General features: G+C 39.6%; 1 protein-coding gene across 2 annotated transcripts in view; it reads right to left on the bottom strand.

Annotated features, from left to right (window-relative positions):
* Window positions 1-266: 266 nt before the first annotated feature.
* AGTR1 (angiotensin II receptor type 1) overlaps window positions 267-14,875 on the bottom strand; it is a 51,487-nt gene continuing 36,878 nt past the window's right edge. For both annotated transcript variants that reach the window (XM_053599851.1, XM_053599850.1), the window contains one exon: window positions 267-2,267. In XM_053599851.1, coding sequence (XP_053455826.1) covers window positions 1,140-2,219 — 1,080 coding nt within the window. In that variant the 5' untranslated portion in view covers window positions 2,220-2,267 and the 3' untranslated portion in view covers window positions 267-1,139. The remainder of the gene's footprint in view (window positions 2,268-14,875) is intronic.

Here is a 14,875-nt window from a genome sequence, read left to right as displayed (position 1 = left end):
TGTTAGTTTAGTGTTATAAGGAATGAGGCTTTTTTCTACATTATCTGAAACATTTTGTAAAATTCAAAATGGTATGTTTATTCTTTGTTGTACAGTAAAGCGACATAGTTTTTCTTTATCTTTTCAATGGCAATATACAAAATCTATAAACTATCAGTTTTACCAAATTTAAATGAAAACGAGTTCATACTTATTCACAGTTGTCTTATTTAAAAAAATAAATCAGCACATACAGGTATTTTGAGTAATGAAGATTAAATACATTACAATAAAATTATTTTAAGGTAACTATAACTTTGACAGATTTTAATTAAGTAACATCAGTTTAGAGATATATACATACACGTGTGCAGAATATATACTTTTTTAAAACAGTAAAGGGATACTTTATGATACATGTGTAATCTTTTTACCACAAACCACATACACTTCTCAGATACGACATCAAACTAATAGGACTAGAAAGATGCTACTCGTTGAGACCAGAGTAACATCTTTACAAGTAGTTTAACTTTTATATGTGACTTTCGTAACACTTTTATACAAAGAAGCCTTCTTACCAGCATAGTGTTGGCAGTGTACAGCTGTAGGACGCTGTATGAATTTTGCAAAAGGTTTTGAAACTTGACAACTACTGCTTGGCAAATCTCTGTCCAAAATGTGGAGTAGCAGGTAAAAGTTGTTCCATGGTTGTTTACAGCTAAACAGGCACAAAAGCTTTGCTGTCCTTCTGAATAGTAGGCAGAACGATGGAACTCTGAACTCCTGTTGTTCCTCTAAAGGCTTAACATATTCTAGATACCTTTAGCAGAAGTCAAAAATGATAGGCCAAGAGCAAACTAGGGGGATTGCATTTCTGTCAATGAAATTCCCCAAATCAATACATTCATCCAGTTTCTGAGATTGTTTTTTGAGTAGCCGTCATCTACCTAATGCAAAAAGTAGTTTTGCTTAATTTTGTTGCAAAGGGAAAGAAAAGCTTTTGTTCAGAGCTTTAGAGAAGGTGATTCAGTCCACGTCATCCATTTTCTTGTTAAATTCTGGAAAGTAGTTAATGTTCATTTGGTGAAGCGCTGTAGAGGAAAGTTTCCCTCGCCCCTCCTTTCACAAGACGACTTCATAGACAGGTTTTGAATGTGTCATTCAACCTCAAAACACGGTGCAGGTTTCTTGGTGGACGAGTTGACATTATCCGAGGGGCGGTAGGAAAGGGTGCTCATTTTGGTTGAAAGGCCTGAGTGGGATTTGGCTTTGGGGGGAATATATTTTAAGAGCTGGAGAAAATATTTTTTAAATTTTTTCCCCAGGAAACCATAGAAGAGAGGGTTTAGGCAATTGTTAAAATAAGCTATGCAGATGGTGATGGGCATGGCCGTGTCCACAATGTCCGTGATCTTACAGTCGCGTATGACTCTCAGCTGAATCAGCACATCCAGAAAAGTGAACACCTGGTGGGGGACCCAGGAAAAGAAAAAGAAAAGCACGATCGCCATAATTATCTTAAAAATATCATCATTTCTTGGCTTGTTCTTCTGAATCTCATAAGCCTTCTTTAGGGCCTTCCAAATAAGAGTATAACTTGTAAGAATGATCAGAAAAGGGAACAGGAAACCCAGTATATTTTTGGTTAGACCCAGACCTATGGGGAGGGTTGAATTTTGCGACTCATAATGGAACGCACAAACCGTGGTGTTGGTGTTCTCAATGAAAAACACGTTTCGGTGGATGATAGCGGGCAAGCTTGCCAAGCCAGCCAGCAGCCAGATCACAATGCAGGTGACCTTGGCTACAAGCATGGTGCGTCGAAGGCGGGACTTCATTGGATGGACGATAGCCAGGTAGCGGTCAATGCTGAGACATGTGAGAAGGAAGACGCTGGCATAGAGGTTGAAACTGACACTGGCGGAAGCAATCTTACACAGGTAGTTACCAAAGGGCCAGCGGTATTCCATAGCGGTGTAGACGGCCCACAGCGGCAGAGTCAGCAAAAAGCATATGTCAGCCAGGGCTAAATTCAAAAGAAAAACACTGGCCACCGTCTTCAGTTTCATGTAAAAATAAATGACGATCACCACCAAGCTGTTTCCAAATATTCCCACCACAAAGATGATGCTGTATAAAGTAGGGATCATGACAAATATGTAATTATGCCTTCCAGCTTTGGGACAGTCATCTTGGATTCTTTTAATACCATCATCGGTCGAAGAGTTGAGAATCATTTTGATTTCCTGGGGTTGAACTTGTCTCAGACAGTATACCAAAGGCACCTGGAGAAAATAAAAATTATAGGGTTAAGAAATTATTTTGAAACTTTCCGTTGTCAACAGTAAGTTTTATTTTTTCAATTATACATCCAGTAACTCAACTTTAGTCTTAGGAAAAGATATTAGATCATATTTTCTAGAGAAACGCTGTCAACTGCTAAAGTCAAAGATGGTACGTTTAATTCTTAGAACGTACTGCTTTTGTGTAAAGCAGTAAGTACCTTCCAGAGAAATGCAAGCGAGGTCCTGTGTGAATAACCTACCTAGGCTCTTTTCATTTTTTAAAAATCAGTAAATTCTAGCTTCCGCATTGATTAAAGACAGAACCTAAATCTTAGAAAACACAGTCAATTAGCTATTCAGAAAGACTTAAAAGTTTTTCCTGAGGTAAGCAAAGCTCATTAATTTATCTTTAAACTCAGAAGTGTGACACACTTGTACCTTATTCTTTAAGCCATTTCTTTCATCTCACAATCTTTACTTAGGTATAAAAATTATTAGCATCCTCTTTTAAGCGGCCAGACTAGCTGCCTTTAGGTTACAGAGGAATTGGACATTGTGGGATGAGATTCGAGAGGGGTAAGAGGGAAGGCTCGAGCCTTTGGAGAACAGAAGCCTTTCCCTGGTTTTCTAGGCCTTTCCAGGCGGTTACCCATTATCTTTTAACATTCAACTCTGTCTAGCAAAAGGGCCTGAATCCCTACCTCTCAAACCTGTCGGCTGTCTCTGAATTTAACCATTTCTATGACAAAGATGTCGAATGAGTACTTTAAGGGTGTCTTCAGGGAGGGCTGAGATAACAGCAGTTCTTTAGGATTTTAGGAAGAATCAGATGCTCAGGAATGAGCTCCACGGTACTTCTAATATAATCAGCCATCAAGCTGTTCATTTATGTTATTTAGAAAATAAGCACATTCTGCTTTAGATGAGAGTCCATCAGGAAGTCCTGGGGCGGAGGCTGAGGATCCTGTGGGAGTAACGTGACGGTGGGGGGGTGGTACAGGCACACTCTGAGGTGCAGGTTGGCCTTGGGCACAGGCGAGGACAGCCGGGCAGGCCGTGGTGTAGGGTACAGAGGTCCCACTGCTGCACCAGCAGCAGGACCCCCAAGGAGCACGGCTGTGCAGTCTCCTGTAGCAATGTGCCCTGGGAAGAAGCAGCGCAGGTACAGGGCGCGACTACTCTGCCCAGCGTGGCTGTGCTTGGTGTCCAGGAGAGCTGAACACGTTCTTAGTGACCACCTTGGTGCACAAAGGTGCTGGCACCAGACGAGACCCCAGTCGTTGGCCTTTAAGGGATAACACAGGCACATAAAAGGATTCTTACATGGTCTTTCTGGTGAAGTTATTCCCCTATCCAACTTTTTGATTCCACATCCTCAATATTTTTCCTATTTGTATTCAGCCTCAAATAATCTAAATCCTGTTTTCACCAATGAGGACCTTAGCCTCTATGGATAAGTAGTATCTACCACAACTCTCACACCTTCTGCAATCTTCCCAACTTTTCTGAGCTGCTTTGGCACCGTGGATACAGGTTTTGACACTTTATTGTAATTGTCTGTTGACATATCAGTATCCCCCACTGGTCTGCTTGAGGGGAGGGTCTGTTTTAAATCACCTTTACTAGGTAGGTGGGCTCTGGTGCTTTCCAGGAGACAGAAGATAAATGTCTCATGAATGAGAGAGTGAGTGGACAAAAGAATGAGTGGAAGTGTAGAACTCAAATGCTGTGAGCAGAGGGCATGCAGAGTAACTTCTATGAGCTGTCTGAAATCAATTTCTTTTTTTTTTTATTGTTGGGGATTCATTGAGGGTACAATAAGCCAGGTTACACTGATTGCAATTGTTAGGTAAAGTGTAATCTTGCAATCATGTCTTGCCCCCATAAAGTGTGACACACACCAAGGCCCCACCCCCCTCCCTCCTTCCCTCTTTCTGTCCCCCCCCATAACCTTAATCGTCATTAATTGTCCTCATATCAAAATTGAGTACATAGGATTCATGCTTCTCCATTCTTGTGATGCTTTACTAACAATAATGTCTTCCACGTCCATCCAGGTTAATACGAAGGATGTAAAGTCTCCATTTTTTTTAATGGCTGAATAGTATTGGTTGGTGGGCATTTAGGCTGTTTCCACATTTTGGCGATTGTAAATTGAGCTGCAATAAACAGTTTAGTACAAGTGTCCTTATGATAAAAGGATTTTTTTCTTTTGGGGTAGATGCCCAGTAATGGGATTGCAGGATCAAATGGGAGGTCTAGCTTGAGTGCTTTGAGGTTTCTTCATACTTCCTTCCAGAAAGGTTGTACTAGTTTGCAGTCCCACCAGCAGTGTAAAAGTGTTCCCTTCTCTCCACATCCACGCCAGCATCTGCAGTTTTGAGATTTTGTGATGTGGGCCCTTCTCACTGGGGTTAGATGATATCTCAGGGTTGTTTTTATTTGCATTTCTCTAATATATAGAGATGATGGACATTTTTTCATGTGTTTGTTAGCCATTTGACTGTCATCTTTAGAGAAGATGTCTCTTGCCCATTGATATATGGGATTGTTGGCTTTTTTCATGTGGATTAATTTGAGTTCTCTATAGATCCTAATTATCAAGCTTTTGTCTGATTGAAAATATGCAAATATCCTTTCCCATTGTGTAGGTTGTCTCTTTGCTTTGGTTATTGTTTCCTTAGCTGTACAGAAGCTTTTCAGTTTAATGAAGTCCCATTTGTTTATTTTGTTGTTGTTGCAATTGCCATGGCAGTCTTCTTCATGAAGTCTTTCCCCAGGCCAATATCTTCCAGTGTTTTTCCTATGCTTTCTTGGAGGATTTTTATTGTTTCATGCCTTAAATTTAAGTCCTTTATCCATTTTGAATCAATTTTTGTGAGTGGGGAAAGTTGTGGGTCCAGTGTCAGTCGTTTACATGTAGACATCCAGTTCTCCCAACACCATTTATTGAATAGGGAGTCTTTCCCCCAAGGTATGTTCTTGTTTGGTTTATTGAAGATTAGGTGGTTGTAAGATGTTAGTTTCATTTCTTGGTTTTCAATTTGATTCCAAGTGTCTATGTCTCTGTTTTTGTGCCAGTACCATGCTATCTTGACCACTATGGCTTTGTAGTACAGACTAAAATCTGGTATGCTGATGCCCCCAGCTTTATTTTTATTACTAAGAACTGCCTTAGGCTATACGGGGTTTTTTCCGGTTCCATACAAAACGCAGAATCATTTTCTCCAAATCTTGAAAGTACGATGTTGGTATTTTGATAGGAATGGCATTGAATAGGTAGATTGCTTTGGGAAGTATAGACATTTTAACAATGTTGATTCTTCCCATCCATGAGCATGGTGTGTTCTTCCATTTGTTAATATCCTCTGCTATTTCCTTTCTGAGGATTTCATAATTTTCTTTATAGAGGTCCTTCACCTCCTTTGTTAGGTATATTCCTAGGTATTTCATTTTCTCTGAAACTATGGTGAAGGGAGTTGTGTCCTTAATTAGCTTCTCACTTGACTGTTATTGGTGTATACAAAGGCTACTGACTTGTGGACATTGATTTTATATCCTGAAACATTACTGTATTTTTTGATGACTTCTAGGAGTCTTGTGGTTGAGTCTTTGGGGTTCTCTAAGTATAAGATCATGTCGTCAGCAAAGAGGGAGAGTTTGACCTCCTCTGCTCCCATTTGGACTCCCTTTATTTCCTTGTCTTGCCTAACTGTATTGGCTAGAACTTCCAGCACTATGTTGAATAGTAAAGGTGACAGAGGACAACCTTATCTGGTTCCAGTTCTAAGAGGAAAAGCTTTCAGTTTTACTCCATTCAGTAAAATACTAGCTGTGGGTTTGTCATAGATAGCTTCAATCAGTTTTAGAAATTTGCCACCTATGCCCATACTCTTCAGTGTTCTAATTAGAAAAGGATGCTGGATTTTATAAAATTCTTTTTCTGCATCTATTGAGAGGATCATATGATCTTTATTTTTGCCTCTGTTAATATGGTGGATAACGTTTATGGACTTGCGTATGTTAAACCAGCCTTGCATCCCTGGGATGAAGCCTACTTGATCATGATGAATGACTTTTTTGATGATAAGCTGTAATCTATTGGCTAGGATTGTGTTGAGAATTTTTGCATCTATATTCATGAGTGAGATTGGTCTGAAATTCTCCTTTTTGTTTGGGTCTTTTCCTGGTTTTGGTATCAGGGCGATGTTGGCTTCATAGAATGTGTTGGGGGAAGATTCCTTCTTCCTCAATTTTTTGGAATAATTTCTGCAGTACAGGAATAAGCTCTTCCTTGAAGATTTGATAGAATTCTGGTGTGAAGCCATCTGGACCAGGGCATTTTTTGGTTGGAAGATATTTTTTTTTGTTTCTTTGATCTCAGTGCTTGAAATTGTTCTGTTCAGGAGCTCTATTTCTTCCTGGTTAAGTCTAGGGAGAGGGTGTGATTCCAAATATTTATCCATTTCCTTCATATTGTCAAATTTCTGGGCATAGAATTTCTGGCAGTATTCAGAGATGATCTCTTGTATCTCTGTGGGATCAGTTGTTATTTCCCCTTTATCATTTCTGATTGAGGTTACTAGAGATTTTACTTTTCTATTTCTTGTTAGTCTGGCCAATGGTTTATCTGTTTTATTTATTTTTTTCAAAAAACCAACTCCTCGTTTCATTAATTTTCTGAATGATTCTTTTGTTTTCAATTTCATTGATCTCTGATTTGATTTTGGATATTTCTTTTCTTCTACTGAGTTTAGGCTTAGATTATTCTTCTTTTTCCAAATCCTTAAGATGGCTTGTGAGATTGTTGATGCGCTCTCTTTCTGTTTTTCGAATGTAGGCATCTAAAGCGATGAATTTTCCTCTCAAAACTGCTTTTGCAGTATCCCACAGGTTTTGGTAGCTTGTGTCTTCATTGTTGTTATGCTCAAGGAAGTTAATGATTTCCTGTTTTATTTCTTCCTTCACCCATCTGTTATTCAACAGAAGATTGTTTAATTTCCATGCCTTTGGGTGGGGTCGAGCGTTTTTTAATGTTAGAGTTGAGTTCCACCTTTAGTGCCTTATGGTCTAAGAAGATACAAGGTAAAATTTCAATTCTTTTGATTCTGTTGATATTTGTTTTGTGTCCCAGGATATGATCAATTTTGGAGAATGTTCCATGGGGTGATGAGAAGAATGTATATTCTTTATCTTTGGGATGGAGTGTTCTATATGCGTCTATCAAGCACAGTTAGGTCTCATTTAAATCTCTTATATCTTTATTTAATTTCTGTTTAGAGGATCTGTCCAGCTCTGTAAGAGGAATTTAAGGTCCCCTGTTATTATGGTATTATCAGATATCATATTGCTCAGACTGAGTAAGGTCTGTTTCAAGAATCTGGGAGCATTTAAATTGGGTGCATAAATATTTAGAATTGAAACATCTTCTTGTTGTATTTTTCCCTTGACCAATATAAAGTGACCATCTTTGTCTTTTTTGACTTTAGTTGCTTTAAATCCACATGTATCTGAAAATAAGATTGCAATTCCTCTTTTCTTCTGAATGCCATTTGCCTGTAAAATTGTCTTCCAACCCTTGACTCGGAGCTTTAATTTGTCTTTTGAAGCCAGGTGTGTTTCTTTCAGACAGCAAATGGATGGCTTGTGTTTTTTAATCCAGTCAGACAATCCATGTCTCTTCAGTGGGGAATTCAAGCCATTAACATTTATTGAGATAATTGATAAGTGTGGTAGTATTCTATTCATCTTATTTGGTGAGAGTCCATTGCTTAGTTTTATCTTTTGCATCAGTGTGGAGGTTAGGTTCTGTCCTTTAATTTCTGAGTTCTTACTTTTCTGCTGATCCATTGTGGTGGTCAGTGTGCAGAACAGGTTGAAGTATTTCCTGTAGAGCTGGTCTTTTTGTGGCGAATTTTCTCAATGTTTATATATCCGTAAATGATTTGATTTCTCCGTCAATTTTGAAGCTTAGCTTAGCAGGGTACAGAATTATGGGATGGAAATTGTTCTGTTGAAGTAGATTAAAGGTAGATGACCATTGTCTTCTTGCTTGGAAAGTTTCATTCGAGAAGTCTGCGGTCACTCTTATGGATTTGCCCCTGTAGGTCAACTGGCGCTTACTCCTGGCAGCTTGCAGAATCTTTTCTTTGGCCTTGACTTTGGACAGGTTCATCACAATGTGTCTTGGAGAAGCTCGGTTAGAGTTGAGGTGACCTGGGGTCCGATATCCCTCTGAAAGCAGTGTGTCAGAATCTTTGGTGATATTTGGGAAATTTTCTTTTATAATATTCTCTAGTATGGCTTCCATTCCTCTGGGGCATTCTTCTTCCCCTTCTGGGATTTCTATAACTCGTATGTTGGAACGCTTCATAAAGTCCCATAATTCTGACAGTGAACGTTCTGCTTTCTCTCTCTTCTTTTCTGCCTCTTTTACTATCTGAGTTATCTCACGAACATTGTCTTCTACCTCTGAAATTCTTTCTTCTGCATGGTCTAACCTGTTGCTGATACTTTCCATTGCATCTTTAAGTTCCCTAATTGACTGTTTCAGTTCCTTCAGCTCTGCTATATTCTATTTATATTCTTCATATCGTTCATCTCTTATTTGATTCTGTTTTTGGATTTCCTTTTGGTTATTTTCCACTTTATTCGCAGTTTCCTTCATTGTTTCCATCATTTCTTTCGTTGTTTTCAACATGTGTATTCTAAATTCCCTTTCTGTCATTCCTAACATTTCTTTACAGGTGGAATCATCTGCAGTAGCTACTTCATGGTCCCTTGGCGGGGTTGTTCTGGACTGGTTCTTCATGTTGCCTGGAGTTTTCTGCTGATTCTTCCTCATGAGTGATTTCTTTTATGTTTCCTTGCCCTAATTTTCCTTTCACTTCCTCTTGCTCTTTAAGTTCTCGTGCCTGTGGACTAAGGGTTAGATGAGTCCTTTTGGTACAGGACCAGAAGGGTGAGAAGGTTGAAGAGCAAGAAAGGGAGGAAAGAAAGGAGGACCAAGTGAAAAGAAAAAAAAAATAGAGAAAGGAGAGGGGGTGGGTAAAAGGAATATTGACAAAAAGAAGAGAGGCACAGAAAGAGGGAGACGGAGCAATATAGGTGTACAGTAGGGTACTTTGATACAACCTTAAAAAATAAAAAAACACCTTCTGGGGTGCCCAGTTGGGTGGTTCCCTTGAGGTCAGCAGCTCTTTGCTAACCTGATCAGACACAGTACCCCACCTCCACCAAGTAGAGAGGAAAGACAAAAATTCTATAAATCAAACCTAAACAAGCAAACAGAAAACTTTACGGGATAAAATTGGGTGAAAAACCAAATAATAGCGGTAGAAACAGTAGCAAAAATGAAGTTGTAGTTATTAAAAAAGGTAGCAATGGGAAATTATAATTAAACTAGAAAAATTGAGAAAGAAAAAAGATCTGTACGGAAAAGGTTGAAATTAAAAAACAAAACAACATCAGCAACATCAAAATAAACAAATAACAACCAAACAAAAAAAAAACAAAACACAACCAAAAACAAAGCAGTATGTATATGTCGTTGAATATTGTCTGGGCAACACATGGTCTTCTGGGGTATGAGATGTTAATCACAATTCTGATACGACTGGAGGCTGCTGATTTCTCAAACCTCAGCAGGTAGACACCCTAAATCTCTCTTCAGCCCACTTAAAAGGTACTTTGAGCTTGTAAACTTGCTGAGCAGAAGCCTTCCCAGGAAAGTGCTTATAGCTGGAATCACTGCTGAAGTGGCTATCCACTTACCCAGTGTGCCAAAACTGGTCTCACTCTGCCCCTGAGGGTTAGGGCTGCAAGGCAGCTCAGACCCCACCCTTAGGCTACTCCGTGCTGGGTTACCAGCTCCCACCCAATTCTAGCTCTGCGACCCTGAGGGTGGAGCTTGCCGGGGCAGATGGCTCACAGTGGCTCCCTGTGGCCCACAGCCAAACACTATTAGCTCCGTCTGGCTCAGCGACTCAGACTGGGGCCCTAGACAAAGGCCAAAGTTCTCCACATTCCCGCTCAGGATCTCCCCAAGGCAGCTCAACTGAGTGCCGAGTCCAAAGACACCAAAACAGTTCACAGGTAAGGCCTTTCTGGTTTGCAGTCTCGCTGCTACTGAACTTACAGTTGCTGGCGGGTTTAGATGGATTGAACACATGCGACCACTTGCTGGTTTTTCACTGTTTTAGTCCTCCTCTTGGGGTCCAGAAGTCTCTCGCTAACTCTCTGTATCCTCACAGGGGTGATAATAGGCAGATCTCACCAGCCAGAGATGCCTGGAGTCCTATCTCCCCGGACTCCTAGTGCCCAGAAGCAAGGAAGCTGTTATTCAGCCTCCATTTGCTCCCTGAAATCAATTTCTATCCCCTCTGACAGAGTCTCAGAGAAAATACCCAGCGTCAATCTCAGCCTCACTTTGGGCAAGAAAACAAAAACAAAACAAAATAAACAAGCAGAACCCCCCTTTATGCTTTTAGAAATCTGCAGTTGAGACAATAGAAGATGAAAAGAAGGGATAATTTAATAGAAACTAGGCCTAATTTATGGAGGTGTGATTAGCTGTTCCTCACTCAGAGGATTTCTCTACGTCTTGTGAATTTTTCAGTTCATTTTATTATAGTTACTGAATTTAAGCCAATTTAGAAGTATAAATTCACTTATACATGTAGGAGTAAATATTTTTATTAAAAATTCATTAGCTATTAAAGGTTTATGGGCTAGCAGTCACTCACAGCTTACTATTGATTAATTTACTTATTTGCTATTCTGTTAACATCTAGTTGAGATCAGACAGATTTTGCTTAGGGAAAAAATTAGAAATGTTAAGGTTAAAAAACCTCAAAGTTTAACAAGGGCCTGGGTGAACTCCATAACTGAAAATTGGGGCAGAGGTAAACATGTCTTTCAGCTTAGGCGTTAGGGCAGTGAAAAATAGGAAGGAACACACTTTACCCATTAGAATCCCTTGGGTGCTCTGAGCTGTGAGATTAGGGAGGAAATTCTCCTCTGCTTTCTCTTTCCTCTCTTGATGCTACTTTGGGGGCCGACAGCTACATATAATTCACATTGGTTCCATCAATCCTATGTTCAGAGCGAGTTGAATTTTATTGGCTCTGAAACTGAAAGAGGCATTCATAATAGAATTTATATGTGAAAAAGTTTGCATTTGTAAGGACCAATTTACAAACATAGTTTTGGACTCCAATTCCTTCACAAGCTAAAGTCAGCCTCTTCTTCAGTTACCATTCATCCATACTGACAAATATTCAATATTTGAAAGGTTGCATTGAACAGCTAGAGGAACATCCCTGGAAACTTCTTGTTTTTTTCCCCCTTGGAAACTGCTTGAGGTATTTATTATCTTAATGAGTATATCACTCGACAGACTCTGGACGTAGCATTGAATATATTAATTAGAAGAAGAGTTTGCATAAATGTTTGTTAATGAGAGAGACGACCTACCTAGGGAGAAAACAAGTTTTCTCACACTTGAGGGTGGAGGAAAAAGAAAGAGAGGAGTTTTAGGTGATAGAAACAGCAGAGGCAAGCTCAGGGAAGCAGAAACACAAATAGTATATTCAGTGGGGATTTGTCCGTTCTTAACATAGTCACTGGGCACCTACTCCGGGCGAGGGTCGGGATGCAAACTGAATAGTACTGAGATGTTAGAAATCGGTTTACACCCTGCTTTCTCCCCTGTACACTGCTTGAGTATAGCTGGGGATGGGGTAGGGACAGAAGGCTTACAGGCAGAATTATATTCAGGGTATTAAATGCAATATTAAAGGTATATGTAATATTCTGTGCTTATCACTGATGCAGTTTAGTGGGGAGTACAGGATGGGGGGAAGGGAGAGGGATTTGGGAGCATGTATGGGGAACAGAAGGGTTAAAACTGAAAGGAGGCCGGCCTAGAGATTGTGCTATTACTTGAACTTTCCCCCCTTTGCCAATGCCTGCAGCGTCATCTATGGGAAACAGCTTTTGTAAATTTACAAATATTGCGCAACCCTCCTGGGAATGTGGGATCTGAATGTGCACTGGGTATTTCTGAATGGAAGGGTGACACAGGCCATTCCCCAGTCTGCACTGCTGGTGCTGATAAGTCTTCCTAGAGAAAATTGTCTTTCAGGGGAGAGGGAAAGATGGGATTCTTGTGAAGTGAAGCTATGTTCTGCTGATGATAAATTAATGGTAAACAATGCAATCTCTTCTCTTTGAAGCTGAAAGGAAGCTGTTTTAGCAAGAAGTTGAAGGAGAGAGATGTGATCTGTTAGGAAAATCAAACTTTGTGAGTTGAAGAAAGCAGCTATGTTTCAGGTCCATTCTACTTTGTATTCCAGAAGGGTGATAGGTGAGCAGAACACTAATAAAAACATAAGAAGACCCATCTCTTCTTGTTTCCCAAGTCTGGGTCTTGCTATAGTGTTTACCCATGCTCGGGAATGCTTGCAGTGATGGACAGCTCAATAAACCATCTTGTTCAACAAACCATTCTCTTTACTGTTCCAATTTTATAAGTCGGACTCTGAAGAGCAACCATTTCCCCTAAGGAAAAAAATATGGGTTTGTAGTTCATAGATGTGAAATGGAGTATTTGCCATGTGCAAATGTCTGTGGCTTTGGGCACCATCCCATTTCTCTCAATATGAGCCTCAGTGTTTTCATCTGTAAGAAATAAGAATAGCGATTGCTTCTCAGCTGTTTGGCTAAGAGCAAGTGTAAGAAATAAGAACAGAGATTTTTATTCCACATGATTATTGTAGGAATAAAATGAGATAATGGGAAAGCACACAGCATATTATTCAAATAGTAATTAATCTGTTATTCAAATCTATTATTTGAATCTTTACTATTATTTTTTGAGTCTAAGGCAAGCACTGACTCAGAACAGCCATGGGTCAGGAAGGTGTGAGAGATGAAAAAAATACCAAAAGGTTTATCATTGGTAAGTTCCTTCTGTTGCTGTTAAAAGGCTAAAAATTCCAACTGTTGTTCTTTTGAAGTGTGAGTAAAAAATAATCTTAAGCAGCTGAATAAATTTGCCATGGGTCAGGTGGGAACCTTCAGTCTGTTGCAAACACAGGGGTTAGCTCACTGTGACTAAGCCATCTTTGTTTACTGATTGTTTTTATAAGTTACCTTGTTTTCATTGATAGCTTTACTAGTTCCAAAAAATAAGCACAAGAATTTTTTTTACTCTAAGAATATTTCCCCCAAACTTTTGATTAAACTATTAATACCTTCTTAAGCTTTCAGGCAATCCAGAAACAATATAATTAAATTGTTCATTACAATCTCCTTTTTAAGTGAGCTAGCCATCCAAGAGAAAAAAATACCTCATAGTTTCCTATGATAAAAAAGACAGAACTAAAAGACGAATTATATTTTGGAATAATCTTTGATCAAAGTATGTTTCTCAAATACCAAAAAGAGTAGGCTATTGTAAGTCTTTTGCATGTAGTGCTAGACAGCTCAGTAAACCACCTTGTGCAATAAACCATTCTCTCTACTGTTCTAATTTTATAATTCAGATGTTAAAGAGCGACTGTTTCTACTCCTGTGTCACCTCCCTCACCTCCTTCCCAGTAATTTTACAGGGAACGACTGTATGTTTATTGTGGATTTATTGACTTGTAGAAGAAGACAGCATTAAAATTTTTAGGGTTTCTACTTTTTCAAATCCTCTTATTTCTTACCTTTCTACTCCTATTTTATGAAGTCAATCTTTTCCTTTATCTCTTTTAACATCTTGGATATCTGTATGTTAAGAGCCACGTCCTAGTTGCTTTTCCATTTGTAGTTCCTCAGATATAAATTCTATTTGTTGCACCTGCAGATGCTCTATTCTTGGTATTTGTAATCTTTCACTGTGAGTTCATCTTTGGAAATTATTTTCCTTACGAGGCTTTTGTGTCTGGATGATGGCAGCCTGTAATACTTCTGCTTGGACATACGACACTCCCTTGACCTGGAAAAGTTTTTTTTTTTTTTTGTAGGGACAGAGTCTCACTTTATGGCCCTCGGTAGAGTGCCGTGGCCTCACACAGCTCACAGCAACCTCCAACTTCTGGGCTTAAGCGATTCTCTTGCCTCAGCCTCCCAAGTGAGGCAAGAGGCACCCGCCACAACGCCCGGCTATTTTTTGGTTGCAGTTTGGCCGGGGCTGGGTCTGAACCTGCCACCCTCGGTATATGGGGCCAGCGCCTTACCAACTGAACCACAGGCGCCGCCCTGGAAAAGTTTTTAATGCCAATTTCCAAGCTTAGTTTTCAATCTCACAAATTTGTTTTTGAAGACCCTATAGATGAGGCCCTTCTCCCACACTCAAACAATTTTGGTCCCAAATAGGGAGTACTATTCCACTTCCTGGCTTTAATCGGGAAATACAGTTTCAATTGCTCTTAGGGTCTATGTCTACTGGCTCTGACTTCTGTACTGGCAAAGTCATTAAACCTTTATCTCAGCCGTGCACCTAATGTTGGTCTTTCCCTGGCCTTTGTGATCTTTATGGCACACCTCTTGGGGGTGGGATACAAGTGTAAGAGGGACTTTATCTAACAAATGCAATCAGTGTAACCTAATTCTTTGTACCC

The sequence above is a fragment of the Nycticebus coucang genome, chromosome 8, assembly GCF_027406575.1.
Source record: "Nycticebus coucang isolate mNycCou1 chromosome 8, mNycCou1.pri, whole genome shotgun sequence".
Classification (NCBI taxonomy): Eukaryota; Metazoa; Chordata; class Mammalia; order Primates; family Lorisidae; genus Nycticebus; species Nycticebus coucang.
The sequence above is the reverse complement of the archived record's forward strand: the minus strand, read 5'-3'. Positions and strand labels throughout refer to the sequence as shown.